We start from the raw sequence: 16,102 nt of genomic DNA on the forward strand, positions 1-16,102 counted from the left end.
TGAGAGAGACCCACCTGTAGTAAGCACAGGTGTAGACAAGGATGAAAGTAGAGATGTCAGAGAGAGCAGGTCAAAGATGGTACATTGGTAAACATTTCACCAGCTTCATTCCAGCCATAAAGACCAAGTGAAAAGTAAAGGTAGATAAGAGGGAAGACTAGCCGCAATACCGTTGTGTGACTTGCTTCATGATTAAACTCTGGCAGTGCTTGGAGGCTGCAACTTTGCTAGGCTGTTTGTCTTTGAAATGTGCAGGTGCATTACCATGATGCAAGAGCCATGAATTGTCTCACCACATTCCAACTCGTTTCCTTCTCACATTTTTTCACAGGTGTTGCAACACATTCCGATAGTACCATTGATTAAATGTTTATCCCTGTGGCATGAATTCATGATGAACTAATCCTTCAAAGTCAATGAAAACTATCAGCATGGCTTTGATATTTGACCTGACCTGGCAAGCTTTTTTCCGTCATGGAGAACCTTTTCTGACCCATTGTGAAGAAAGGACACCCTTTCTTCATTGCATCTACACTCGTCACTCATCTGTCATATTAGTCTTCTTGAGGTATAACATGCCGACTGCCCCCCCCCCCCCCCCCCTGCCCCACTCTGTACGTAAGATGGTATAAACCTTGATAACAGATCACCTACATTTTCTTCAACAGTACAAAAATTAATATTCTGAAGGAATGCTTGTTCTGTGGGACTATTGTACATCAAAGTGTTTGGCAATATAATTTAATTGGATAGATAAAAAAAGTCACACACATAAAAGATGGTTATAACTAGACAAGCTTTCAGAGCCAGTGGCTCCTTCTTCAGGGGCGAAGGAAAAGGGCTGGAGAGGCCTAGGAAAAGGTGTTGATTTTGGGAAAGACACCCAGAACTGTGTGTCTGGGGAGACTTACTGGACGGGAGACTTACCATCCGGTAAGTCGCCCCTGACCTGCAGTTCTGGGTGACTTTCCTGAAATCTACCCCTTTTCCTAGACTTCTCCAGTCCATTTCTTTCACTGCTCTTCCTTCCCCATCAACCCTTCTGCCTGAAGAAGGAGCCACTGGCTCTGAAAGCTTGTCTAAAAATGACCTTCTTTTGTGTGTGTGTTCTGCTGCTGCTTTATGAGTTGATATTTTTATTCATCCACTTACATAATATTGCCAAAAAGTATTTAGCATATGTCATGAGTGAACTCAGGCACAATAATAGTGTGACATGGCAAGTGTCAAGTGAATTCAGTTACAATAATAGTTTGACATCACCAGTAACTCACAGTTACTTCAAGTATGGGCAGCAAGCTCAATGGTACGGTAATTGCTTGCTGCACCTTATGAAAATGAATAGGACAGTTGTTAAAATACTCCCCAAAAGTTTCACTGTTTAAACTTATTTTATCTTGCAGTTGAAACACCATAATAAATAAATAAAATTCTGGAGTAAATAGTAGTTTATCAGTCTGTTATCCAGTTACTATTGTTATACGATAGCTGTTTTTATAGGTATAGAATGTGCAACTTTTCTTTCATTTCTCACTGTCCTTGCATCTTCATGTTGTAATTGTACCAAGTGCGAATCCAAAGATAAAAGAAATAAATGCATGTTTGAGATAGAGGTTGTGAGGGGGATATCAGATTGAGATGGTAAATTTAACTGTTGCCTATGTATGAAGAAAACTTGGTAAAAAGGAGCACTTTAACTAAGGTCATGTTATAAGTGGTTTGTTGTCATGTGAAGTAGTACCTCATTCAGCATAAGATCTAACACACAATGAAGTTCTGATCATAACACAATGTTACCCCTTGTCGCAGTGTGATGACCTTACTGACTAACCAGAAAGAGTCAAAACGGTGCTTCTTATACCTGTGCTTATAGTCTTATTTATGGGGTATTAGGTTACCAATTAGTTCATGTTTAATGTTGCAGCTATGGAAACATTGGCCTGATGCTCATATTTTGGCATGCACTCCATCGAATTCAGCTGCTGATGTTCTGACTAAACGACTTTTGAAACACATGCCAAAAAACAGTATCTTCCGTATCTATGCTGATAGTTGGACTGGGTAAGTATTTTATTTTATTAAGTTTCAAGGGTTGCATTTGTGTTTTTTCAGATTATTTTTGTTTTGGTTTTCTACGTAACATAAAGAACAGCCACCATCTCTTCCTGATTTACTTTCAACCAATACATAATGAACTGAAAAATACTCCAGGAGATAAACAATCCTTCATCACTGGAAACTATTATGCAATTAGACCACCAGATTCTGGAGAGCTTCCAGAACTCCTTGACTAAAGCCCTGCTCTTAACTAAAAATTGGGATACTAAACAATTGATACAAGTACATTAGGAAACCAGATATGGAGATAGTAATGCATTTGAAAAGTAAAGCTACAGGTTTTATAATGGGAAACCAACCATAAAGACCAAACAAAAATATGTTATGCTCTGGACAGCTTTCATGTTCAAATGGAATCTAAGTGAATTCATAACAAATTTTACATTCCTATCAAAGTGATTATCACTTCTCTTGTTTTGATCAGCAAAAAATGGCGTACCATCATAAATGCACATGCACCTAGCAAAAATTACAAATCTATAAAAAGTCAAATAATTCTGGGAAACACTGGAAAGGAGATGTCAAAAATATGAAAGCTCTACATAAAACTACTCATAGGAGACTTCAACACACAGAGTGGCAGAGAATAAAAATAAGAGGAAATGGTAGGAAATTTTTCCCACATGCAAATGCCCCAAAAAGAACAGAGACAGGCTCATCAATTTCTGGAGACAATTTGACTTAAAACTAATGTCAACATTTTTCAGAAAATTAGAGTAGAGAAAGAAGAAATTGTTTTCTTCTAATGCACATTTACTGTCATATCATCTGGATCATGTGGCAGTTACCAGACAAAACCATAGACAAATTGTGAGCATATGGGTCAGAAGAGCACCACTTTTCAACAGAAATCAAAGCCATATTTCAACCTAAAAGACTCCACCCCAAAATTAAAAATGTACGTAGAACGGATACCAATTTTTTTTTTCAGACAAGAGGAACGAACCCATTGAAAAGTTTCTCACAAAGAAGATGGGAAATTGGTATGAGATTAGAGAAACATTGATGTAAATGGTGAAAGGAATGGAACATCCACCAAGAGGAAGAAACTGTAAATGATGGAACAATGCAAGTATGAAGCATTAGAGTGTAGACTAACAATTTGGAAAAATTGGAACTCCCACAAAAAGAAGAGAAACTGGAGCACATTCACTGAGATGAGAAAATGAAAATATGATGAAAATAACTAAACGAAGTAGATATAAATTTCAGACAGAACAATAGGGAAACATCAAAAAAGTTTATAGGTTTAAGTATTTGGAAGAATGGATGCAATCAGGTGAGTTAGATAGTACTTCAAGTGCAAAGATATTAAAGAAAAATAAAAGTTCAATCAGTATCATTGGAGGCAAAAATTAGATGCTATGCAACAGTAATTAAACCAGAAGAACTATTTGGATCTGTATGCGCTGAATAAAAGAGGTGAAAAAGGACTGGGAAAGGAGGAAATGAAGATCCCAGAAAAATATTAGGACCACAAAAGAAAGATAACAACTGGATGAAGAGGTGATAGAAACAGCAGTTAATAGGTTTGTTGTCAGATTTACAGAATGAATGACAGTAAGCTAACCAAGAAAAAAGGTCCTATGAATATATGTCCGGAAATGCATTGTTGCCTTGATAGATGGCACTGACAAATGAAAGTTCCGCTGGCCATGTGCTGTGCATTCCTTGTGTGTTGCAGGCTGTGTGGTAGATGTAGTGTACTGTAAATGCTAGATGTAGTGTACTGTAAACAGCAGATTGGTCTGGTATTCTCGTAAGGAACAAGTCGCGATGGTGTTTTATGTATGGCCAAGCAGATGGATATGGTCAAGAGGCAGCATGGCTATACCAAAACAAGTACTCTCACAGATGCCATCATTATCATACAACATTTCAAGCACTTTTTGGGTGTTTGTGTGAGCATGGGTCCTTTCAGACAGATGAACATGCAGGGAGGTGGTGGGCTGTGCATACACCAGATTTGGAGAATTGGGTTCTACAGGACATTGAGACAAACCCTAGTACAAGCTCAAGGCATTTGGCCCTCCAATGTGGTGTAATCCAAAGTATGATTATGTGTATCCTGCATGACAAATGCTTCTACTTCTATCATCTGCAATGAGTGCAAGGATTATCAACAGCAGATTTCCCTCTATGGGCGGAGTTTGTCAGTGGATTTTGCACCAGATCATTTCAGTTATGGGTTTTCTGTCATCAGCCCTCTTTACTGACGAAGCAACCTTTACCAGAACTGGCACCATCAAACTGCATAAGGGTATAAGGGTAAGATGGCGGCTGCAGTGTAACACATGTTAAGTTTGGCTCGCGAAATTTAGTTGAATTCGAAGGTGCTCTCGCATGTGGTGTTGTCTAGTACCAGTGGAAATTGTGTAACAAGTGTTCTGTGCAGTAGTGCTATTTTTTTCTGTGTTCTACCAATATCTATGGTGGAGAAAATGATAAACAGGAGAGTCAACAGCAGTGCATCCAGCAGCGGGGAAGCAGCAGGTGCAGCGGCGGGCCTGCTCTTGGTGGAAGGTGTGGCCACAACTCCCGGTATAGCGGAGCTGGTCTGCTCTGAGGTGTAAACGCTGTGCTCCGCGATAAAGACAATCTCGATCTGATAGCAGCCACTATATCAGATACAGTAACAGCAGCAGTATTGGCGAAAATGCGTGAAACTGTTGAGGCCAATACTGCTGAAATTACAGACATTAAAAAAGTCTGTGTCTGAATACGAGCAAAAGGCTCGAGAGTTGGAAGTAAAACTATCTGCCGCAACAGATGAGCTAGAACAGTACCAAAGGTGAAATAGTCTACGACTGTTTGGAGTAGCAGAAAATAAGGAAGAAGACACGGACAAACTGCTTACATAGGCTGCATGTGAAAAATTAGGCGTTGAAGTGACTAAGGAAGAAATTGACAGGAGCCATCGGGTGGGACGAAAACTACCAGGTGCTACCAAACCTCGTCCAATAATAGTTCAATTTGTCTCATACTGAAAAAGGGCAAAGATTACCCAGAAGAAGAGTTTAGTAAGGACAGGGCTTACAATAAAGGAAGATCTGACACACGAACGGCTAAAGATTTTAAACAGTGCTATATCCCATTTCGGTCTTCAGAATGTGTGGACTCAGGATGGCAGAGTAATCATTAAGACAGCAGCTGGAAAGAAGACAGTCACAAACATGACAGAACTGAATAGTATTAAGTGAAGCTACTCGAGCCAAAAGTGCAAACTTAACACCATTTGCAAATTGTAACATCCCTGCACTCAGATATACTGTCTTGTAATTGTATTAACTTTTTAATTATCACCATATTTGTACCTTTAACTAATTTTTTTTTTGTATTTGTATTAACTTTGTGTTATTTTTTGTACCTGTATCTCTAACATTTGCTTAATTTTAGTTACTGCTAATACTATTTTTATTTTCTCAGTTTATTCTCTTCCATTCTGTAATAGTACGATTGCAATTATTAGTCTCTCCCTTATTTCATTAATCACCCATCTCTTCGGTTTAAATTGTTCATAATAAAAATCACTATCAGTATCATTTTGGTAAATTTCAGGCTAATTGTAGCTTCCTACAATAATCACTATCAGTATCACTTTAGTAAATTTCAATTTAATTCTAGCTTCCTACGATAATCTATTAGTTATTAAGCTTACTTCTCTCTGCTGGCAGCATCGGTCTTTTAAATCACTCCCCTTTTCCTTATTTCCACCCTAAGCTGTTTCAAATACAGTAATTACATTTCACCTCTTATGACAGAGGATACACAGTGACACACAGCCGTCACTGTTTTGGTCATATTCTCGTTGCACCGAATACCACTACTCCATTTTCTGTACCCCTGCAATCTCAGGAAATCTCTTGCAATCGCCTTTCTTTCAGCACACACGGAGTCACAAACAGGGCGCGCAAAATCTCGGCACCCCTGTGTTATGTCACTTCGCGGAACCAGCGGCCAGTGCCCCTCGCAGCAGGTAGTGCCTAACAAAGGGACAAACCAGTCTGCCACCCTACTCCAGGCTGCCCAGCGGAACGTGTCAGAGCTTTTAGTAGCGCACTGCAACAGGCAGTCTTTACGTGCACATTATGAAGAACTTAGCCTCCTCTTCAACCAACTACACTGCCACGTAATCCTCTTTTCCGAACCGTGGTTAAAACCACGCATATCCTCTGCATCTATTCATCTCTCAGGGTACACATTTCTTAGGGCAGACAGATCAAAAAACCGAGGCGACGGGGTCAGCGCATATATATGAACAGGTCTCAAAGTGAAAGTCTTATGTACTTCAAACCCTGCTGAAGAAAAAGAGGCTGAATTCATGCTCACTGAAATAAATATACAAAATTGGAAGTTCTTGACTGGTGTCATGTACAAGCCGCCAAAAATTAAGCTCAATGAGTTCCTTTCAGTCCTAATTACATTCACTTCAGTGTCAATATGAACATGTCCTCATAATGAGTGACTTGAACATAGACCTGCTATGAGACACTCCCTCCGCATTAAATCTAAGAAGACTGTTTAGTTGCAATAGCATGAACATTCTTCCATTACAACCGACACACCATACGGCGCACAGTCATACTCTTATAGATGTAATCGCCACGAAACAGACTGACAAAGTAAGAGATGGTGTTCAAACTTCGGCCCCAGGCCTCTCAGCACATGATGTAATATTCCTGGCCTACTCTGTGCAGCCCCCAAGGATCAAATCACGTTACACAATTTGTAGGAACATGAAACATATTGACCTTTTACCTTAACGCTCTAACAGCCAACTGCTCAGAAATCTCATGGAATCAAATAATCAGAGAACCTACAATTGATGGCAAAATTAATGACCTTGGTGATAAACTCACTGCCCTCTATGACAAACATGCACCTGTACGCACAATCCGTGTAAGAAAATCTCCTGCTCCATGGCTGACAGCTGAATTACGTCAAATGATGAATAATAGGGATGCTGCCCACAGGCATTTCAAGGCAGATCCGAAACCCGAGCATTTCGAAGAATATAGAAAACTATGGAACAGAGTGAAACAATGCATTCGCAATGCTAAAATCAGGCACACTCGCTCCCTTGTATGCAGTGATCTGACACCAACGACTCTATGGAAGAATATATGTAGCTTGGGGGTCGGAAAGGCAAAATCGGAAACAGCTTTTCATGTCTCAGCTAACGAATTAAATGAATTCTACTCTGCAGCTCTGAATACCCTCACGGCTGATAATTACCGTCCACAACAATCCCCTAACTGGATAACTAACAATGATACCTTCCACCTGAAACATGTAACAATAAATACGGCAAGGAAAGCAATAATGAGAATCTCCTCTGACACGATAGACAATGACAGTATCAGTATAACCATGATTAAGAATGTTGCCAATATCTTAGTACCTGTCTTAACTGACATTTAATTTTTCCCTCGTGAACGGAATATACCCCACTTCATGGAAAAGAAGCATAATTCGACTCATCCCTAAGATCGAAAACCCGCAGCTGCCTAGTGATTACCGACCAATTAGTATACTGCCTGCTGTTTTCAAAGCACTTGAATATATTGTTCATGATCAAATCACTGAACACCTGCATGAATTCAGCCTATATGACAAATTTCAGTCTGGTTTCCGTAAACATCACAGCACAAACACTGCTCTAATTAACGTAACTGATGACCTGAAATATGCCATTGACAGCTGAAAGGCAACAATATTGATGCTACTAGATTTCAGCAAAGCTTTTGATACTGTTAGCTTTGACATATTGCTCAGAAAAATGCAACAGCTTAATTTCTCAGACAGTGCAATGAGATGGTTTGAAAGCTACTTAAAAGACACATAGTAATGTGTTGTCTGCGTAAATGAAAAATCTTCCTGGAAACTCCTCGGGAGTGCCACAAGGATCAGTGTTAGGACCACTTATGTTTTCTTTATGTGTCAATGATATTTAATCAGTTCTGTCCTCCTGTAAATATAATTTCTATGCAGACGACCTCCAGTTCTACCTAAGTGTCAGACCTGAAGATATAAACACTGCAGTCACTCAGATGAATGATGATCTGTCTTCAGTAGTGACATGGGCAAAAAACCTGCGGCTTCAACTAAATGCAAAAAAGACACAAGTAATCTTAATAGTGCATCAGAAATTAATAAGTTCAGATTTCCGCGAACGGCTGCCTCCTATCCTCCTATTCTGCTCAACGGTATTCCAATACCATATCAGAAAACAGTTAAGAACTTGGGTGTAACTCTCGATGAGCATCTCAACTGGGCGGAGAATACAGTCACAGTGTGCCGGAAGACGTCCGCTTGTCTCTATGCCCTCAAAAAGTTTCGGAACGTATTTCCACAGGACTTGAAATGCCAGCTCATGCAAGCACTCGTTCTACCGAACCTCCACTATTGTGATGTAATTCAACAAGGCATGAGCAGTGAAAACAACCGACGGCTAGAACTAACTATGAATGCCTGTGTGCGTTACACCTGCAACATTCGCCGATATGATCATGTGAGTGCTTCATACTCCCAGCTAGGGTGGCTGCGGCCAGACAAATTGCGTGACTACCACACTATGTCTACTTCACCGACTCCTCATCACGGAAGCACCCCAATATCTTGCTTCAGAGATTAAACACCTTTCATGCTGTCATAATCGACATACGAGGTCACTCTTATTTGGTATCCTAACTGTGCCCACTCACAAAACAAAAACTTTTGCAAACTCCTTCTCAGTTTCTGCTGTCTGTCTCTGAAACAAACTGCCCCTTACCTTGCGCAAAATTTAATCCTCTGCTGTTTTTAAGAAGAAGTTGAAGCATTTCCTACTATTATCCTAATAACGTTTTCCACAAAATTTATGTACAAGGCCAATCCTCTCCTCTGTCAAATAGCAAAGCTAGTGTCTCTTATCTTGCTCCTTTCTCTTCTTCCTCTTCATCTATCTTTATTAACCACGCAATCTTATTTTCCTTTATATTTCCTGAATTATGTTACATCATGTGTCTATTCTTCTCCTCCATTCACCGTCAGTCTCCCTCATACTCCCTGCTGCTAGAACTCCTATCTAAAATCTGTCTCTTTCATAATGTCTAATTATAACAGTACTTATCATCTACGAATATAAACTCTATATGTATGTATTTTTCCAAGTGTGGCTTTGTAATTGTTTATTTCACTTTTTGTACTAGATGTAGTTTAACATGCCTACTAAAACATATGAATGTAAAATAAGTAAAATGCCTGGTTAGATGTAAGAGAGGGCCTGATGGCCCTAATCTTGCCAGGTGAAATAAATAAATAATCATTATTTGTGGACTACAGACAATCCTTGGGGAATGGTTGAGGTGTCTCATCAGCATCAGTTCAGCATGTGTGTGTGGTCGGTGATTCTTGGCAACCATATAGGTGGAGCAGTTATTATTCCACATGCGTCTACAGTGGAATATACCTGTACTTCTTGCAGAATAGTATGCCTGGGCTGCTTGCGATGTGTCTTTGGCAATATTACAGGTTATGTGGTTTCTGCATGATGGAGAAATACCATCCCACTTTTGCGTTACAGTCCGCTGACACCTCAGCAACATCTTTCCCAGACATTGGATAGGACACAGAGATCACTGGACTTAAACCCCCTGAATTTTTACCTCTGGGTGCATCTGAAAAGCATAGTGTTGCTGAACCAGTTCCTGATGTGCAGACCCTCCAACAGTAGGTTCACGACATCTGTGATGCTGTACAGAAAGAGGTCAGAATGTGCAAAAGAGTGCGGCAATCCATGATGTGATATGTGAACACATACATTGCATCCATTGGAGGCCACTCTGAACATATGTTGTGACATAGGTGTGATGCAGCTCAGTATTGTTTTCTGGGACAATTTGTTATTGCATGCATACCATCCATTTCAGGATACATGTTCATAGGACCTTATTTCCTCCATTTGTAGTCAGGAATCTGTCCCTGCAGTTTGTCAGTTTTATTAATGTTTACCCTCTAGGGCAGACATTAAAGTCACCTATAAAACATGAGATGAGCAGAAATGGATAATCCTTACCACCACTCAACATGTTTATATTTTGAAACCTAAGAACTTTCCTCAGCCATCTGTATTCTAGGCATGAAAGAATTATGATAACAACAACAGATTTGCTACAACAAATGGAGAGGCTTATAAACAGATATCTTTTTTTACAAGCTTTGAATAGAATGAGAATATTCAGCAGTGCAGATGAATAAAAAGTGCAGTTTTGTTCATAAAATGACTGTTTTCATAAAAGTGTAGTTTGTTGATTTCATTCATTCATTTTTCAAGGAAGTTGAATTTTTATGATTTTTTTTTATGTAGCCATGTTTCCAAGAGAATACAGTATGCTGCATTTAGTATGAAAGTAAATTTGTGTATTATTTAGTATGTGATTGCTTTGTTGCAGTGACAGTATTCCTGAAGAGATCAAGCAATGTAGCAATTATGAAGCAAATGAAGACACATTTTACCTAACAGTTGAAGATGTAGTAAAAAAGTGTGTTGTTATAACGACACTTATTACTGCTGGCAAGTATGTTGTTATCAGCTTTATGTTAGTTGCTATTGCACATCAGTTTTACAATTATTAAGTGTCAAAAATAAAACATTACATAAAGAAGAGAAATTGTATTAATCAAGAGCGCAGCCAACACCATGCATTGCACACTGACTAAACAAAGGGCTTAACAATTTATATTGAGTACATCATGTTAAGTTTTGAACGCACATCACATCAGGTTATAAAATTATGAGACGCAGTTGTTGACTGGTAGTTATCTTCAAAATGAAAATGTCAGTACTACCAATAAAAACATACAAAGAACATTCACAATCCTAATTTTTGGAACTAATAGTTCCTTGCCGCACCTCCCTGTGAACCATGGACCTTGCCGTTGGTGGGGAGGCTTGCGTGCCTCAGCGATACAGATGGCCGTACCATAGGTGCAACCACAATGGAGGGGTATCTGTTGAGAAGCCAGACAAACGCGTGGTTCCTGAAGAGGGCAGCAGCATTTTCAGGACTTGCAGGGGCAACAGTCTGGATGATTGACTGATCTGGCCTTGTAACACTAACCAAACGGCCTTGCTGTGCTGGTACTGCAAACGGCTGAAAGCAAGGGGAAACTACAGCCGTAATTTTTCCCGAGGGCTTGCAGCTTTACTGTATGGTTTAATGATGATGGCGTCCTCTTGGGTAAAATATTCCGGAGGTAAAATAGTCCCCCATTTGGATCTCTGGGCAGGAACTACTCAAGAGGACTTCCCTATCAGAAGAAAGAAAACTGGCATTCTACGGATCGGAGCGTGGAATGTCAGATCCCTTAATCGGGCAAGTAGGTTAGAAAATTTAAAAAGGGAAATGGATAGGTTAAAGTTAGATATAGTGGGAATTAGTGAAGTTCGGTGGCAGGAGGAACAAGACTTTTGGTAAGGCGAATACAAAATCAAATAGGGGTAATGCAGAAGTGGGTTCAATAATGAATAAAAAAAAGGAGTGTGGTTAAGCTACTACAAACAACATAGTGAATGCATTATTGTGGCCAAGATACACACAAAGCCCACGCCTACTACAGTAGTACAAGTTTATATTCCAACTAGCTCTGCAGATGACGAAGAAATTGAAGAAATTTATGATGAAATTAAAGAAATTATTCATATAGTGAAGGGAGACGAAAATTTAATAGTCATGGGTGACTGGAATTCAGTAGTAGGAAAAGGGAGAGAAGGAAACGTAGTAGGTGAATATGGATTGGGGCTAAGAAATGAAAGAGGAAGCTGCCTGGTAGAATTTTGCACAGAGCACAACTTAATCATAGCTAACACTTGGTTCAAGAATCATAAAAGAAGGCTGTATACATGGAAGAAGCCTGGAGATATTGACAGGTTCCAGATAGATTATATAATGGTAAGACAGAGATTTAGGAACCAGATTTTATATTGTAAGACATTTCCAGGGGCAGATGTGGACTCTGACCACAATCTATTGGTTATGAACTGTAGATTAAAACTGAAGAAACCGCAAAAAGGTGGGAATTTAAGGAGATGGGACCTGGATAAACTGACTAAACCAGAGGTTGTACAGAGTTTCAGGGAGAGCATAAGGGAACAATTGACAGGAATGGGGGAAAGAAATACAGTAGAAGAAGAATGGGTAGCTCTGAGGGATGAAGTAGTGAAGGCAGCAGAGGATCAAGGAGGTAAAAAAACGAGGGCTAGTAGAACTCCTTGGGTAACAAGAAATATTGAATCTAATTGACGAAAGGAGAAAATATAAAAATGCAGTAAATGAAGCAGGCAAAAAGGAATATAAACGTCTCAAAAATGAGATCGACAGGAAGTGCAAAATGGCTAAGCAGGGTGGCTTTAGGACAAATGTAAGGATGTAGAGGCTTATCTCACTAGGGGTAAAATAGATACTGCCTACAGGAAAATTAAAGAGACCTTTGGAGAAAAGAGAACGACTTGTATGAATATCAAGAGCTCAGATGGAAACCCAGTTCTAAGCAAAGAAGGGAAAGCAGAAAGGTGGAAGGAGTATATAGAGGGTCTATACAAGGGCAATGTACTTGAGGACAACATTATGGAAATGGAAAAGGATGTAGATGAAGGTGAAATGGGAGATATAATACTGCGTGAAGAGTTTGACAAAGCACTGAAAGACCTGAGTTGAAACAAGTAGACAACATTCCATTAGAACTACTGACAGCCTTGGGAGAGCCAGCCCTGACAAAACTCTACCATCTGCTGAGCAAGATGTATGAGACAGGCAAAATACCCTCAGACTTCAAGAAGAATATAATAATTCCAATCCCAAAGAAAGCAGGTGTTGACAGATGTGAAAATTACTGAACAATCAGTTTAATGAGCCACAGCTGCATAATACTAACGCGAATTCATTACGGACGAATGGAAAAACTAGTAGAAGCTGACCTCAGGGAAGATCAGTTTGGATTCCGTAGAAATATTGGAACACGTGAGGCAATACTGACCCTACGACTTATCTTAGAAGCTAGATTAAGGAAAGGCAAACCTATGTTACTAGCATTTTTAGACTTAGAGAAAGGTTTTGACAATGTTGGGTGGAATACTCTCTTTCAAATTCTAAAGGTGTCAGGGGTAAAATACAGGGAGCGAAAGGCTATTTACAACTTGTACAGAAACCAGATGGCAGTTATAAGAGTCGAGGGGCATGAAAGGGAAGCAGTGGTTGGGAAGGGAGTGAGACAGGGTTGTAGCCTCTCCCCAATGTTATTCAATCTGTATACTGAGCAAGCAGTGAAGTAAACAAAAGAAAAATTTGGAGTAGGTATTAAAATCCATGGAGAAGAAATAAAAACTTTGAGGTTCACTGATGACATTGTAATTCTGTCAGAGACAGCAAAGGACTTGGAAAAGCAGTTGAACGGAATGGATAGTGTCTTGAAAGGAGGATATAAGATGAACATCAACAAAAGCAAAACGAGGATAATGGAATGTAGTCAAATTAAGTTGAATGATGCTGAGGGAATTAGATTAGGAAATGAGACACTTAAAGTAGTAAAGGAGTTTTGCTATTTGGGGAGCAAAATAGCTGATTATGGTCGAAGTAGAGCGGATATAAAATGTAGACTGGCAATGGCAAGGAAATCGTTCCTGAAGAAGAGAAATTTGTTAACATCAAGTATAGATTTAAGTGTCAGGAAGTCATTTCTGAAAGTGTTTGTATGGAGTGTAGCCATTTATGGAAGTGAAACATGGACGATAAATAGTTTGGACAAGAAGAGAATAGAAGCTTTTGAAATGTGGTGCTACAGAAGAATGCTGAAGATTAGATGGGTAGATCACATAACTAATGAGCAGGTATTGAATAGGATTGGGGAGAAGAGAAGTTTGTGGCACAACTTGATCAGAAGAAGGGATCGGTTGGTAGGACATATTCTGAGGCATCAAGGGATCACCAATTTAGTATTGGAGGGCAGCGTGGAGGGTAAAAATCATAGAGGGAGACCAAGAGATGAATACACTAAACAGAAGCCCGCATCTTGTGGTCGTGCGGTAGCGTTCTCGCTTCCCACGCCCGGGTTCCCGGGTTCGATTCCCGGCGGGGTCAGGGATTTTCTCTGCCTCGTGATGGCTGGGTGTTGTGTGCTGTCCTTAGGTTAGTTAGGTTTAAGTAGTTCTAAGTTCTAGGGGACTTATGACCACAGCAGTTGAGTCCCATAGTGCTCAGAGCCATTTGAACCATTTTTACACTAAGCAGATTCAAAAGGATGTAGGTTGCAGTAGGTACCAGGAGATGAAGAAGCTTGCACAGGATAGAGTAGCATGGAAAACCACAACAACAACAACAGATCCTTGCTTGGTGCAGTTAGAGGGATAGATTGTGGAAGTTCAGAAAAGAAGTGCATGGATTCCAGGATGAGAGGGTCTCACCTATTGGGAGTGTGAGGAGAGACAAATCTTGTTAAGCAATTCCAAACATGCAAAGCATGACCTATGTGTCAGAATTAGAAATTATTGTACAACCACTAAAGAAAGTACTATGTTTAAAACCTCTGGCCATCATGATGGATAAAGGACATAATGATATGCTGAAGAGAAGCTTAATTTGAGCATGTTTTGCTCTGAAAAGTATCTCTCACTGTCTTGATTTGTAGACAGAGTGTTAGCTAATTTTGTGTACTCTTACTCCATTTTGTGCTCTGAATTTATGATCTAGGGTTATACAGTTAAGAGTTTCTTGGTCACCAAGGAATGGAATGCACGATTGTCATCCTACCATGTTTCTACCCCCAGGTGCTCCACCAGCCAGACTGTGGGATGTCATGTAATTTGTGTCAATCACTATCATGTTCAACAATGTTCATGGGTGAATTACACATTCCTTCCTCTCGCCATAAGAGAGTATGTCCAGCAGTGTCGAACATGATCAAGTTGGTGGCCCATGTGCTATTGTGTGGGGAGGAATAATGTTGCATGGGTGTACTGACCTCATGGTTTTGAACACATTTTACTCATGGGTCAATGTTATTGTGACACTATACTCCTTCCCCATATACAACTTTTCAGGCATGTAATTTGGCCCTGACTTAATTTTTATATATGACAATGCACAACCGTATTGAACTGCACAGGTTGAGGAGCTCTTGGCTGGAATGAGAGGATATTCGGCGAATGGACTGGCCTACCTGTTCCATTGTACGTAAATACCATTGAGCATGTGTGGAATGCATTGGGAGAGGTATTTCATCACACCCACATGCACCAATGATCTTCCAGCAGTTCTCAAACACACTACCACAAGAACTACTTATGAACCTAGTGGCAGGCATGGGAGCACGTTTCAGTGCATGTATTACCATCCATGGTATCTACACACGTTATTAAGAACAATCTTCTGTCTTTTGTAAATTTCAGTGGACCAGTGTGAATTATGGTGCCTTCATTGTAATTGCTGTCTTTGAATAAAAGTGCCATTTCTGTTCATGCCACAGTATATTTCTTCCAGTTACCTTCTGTACTGTACTGTAGCATTTCTTTGAGTGAATGGTCCAAATTTCAATGAGCTATGTTACTTGGCAGTGACACATCATGTATAAGTTACTTTCATCCTTAAGTTCTGCATGCTAGTGTACATATGCAAACACTTACTAACAGCTACTGTGCCGTCATCAAGGTCAGCTTACTTGACCCATGTTGCCCACGTGTTGTCAGTGCAAAAATACACTTGAGATGCACTGCCTTTTAGCATACAACATTCAAAATATTTGCTTGAGGGCTGTTTACCCCTAAAATTACTCTGATAGGACTTGTTTATTTTAATTTTTTTACTATTAGTGGATTGACAGTTCTTCCTGAACATTTTTCCAGAAACCAGAGCAATCAACAATGACACTATAGTGATATCTTGCTATCTGAAACAGTCTTGAGTGATGTAATTCAGCCAAAAATCATACCAGAGTGAGCTTGGTGTCATCA

General features: G+C 39.8%; 1 protein-coding gene across 3 annotated transcripts in view; it reads left to right on the forward strand.

Annotated features, from left to right (window-relative positions):
* Window positions 1-16,102, forward strand: part of LOC126198627 (putative helicase MOV-10) — a 380,400-nt gene that overhangs the window by 251,763 nt on the left and 112,535 nt on the right. For all 3 annotated transcript variants that reach the window (XM_049935085.1, XM_049935086.1, XM_049935084.1), the window contains 2 exons: window positions 1,925-2,061; window positions 10,551-10,676. In XM_049935085.1, coding sequence (XP_049791042.1) covers window positions 1,925-2,061; window positions 10,551-10,676 — 263 coding nt within the window. The remainder of the gene's footprint in view (window positions 1-1,924; window positions 2,062-10,550; window positions 10,677-16,102) is intronic.

This window comes from Schistocerca nitens, chromosome 8 (assembly GCF_023898315.1).
Source record: "Schistocerca nitens isolate TAMUIC-IGC-003100 chromosome 8, iqSchNite1.1, whole genome shotgun sequence".
NCBI classification, from domain to species: domain Eukaryota; kingdom Metazoa; phylum Arthropoda; class Insecta; order Orthoptera; family Acrididae; genus Schistocerca; species Schistocerca nitens.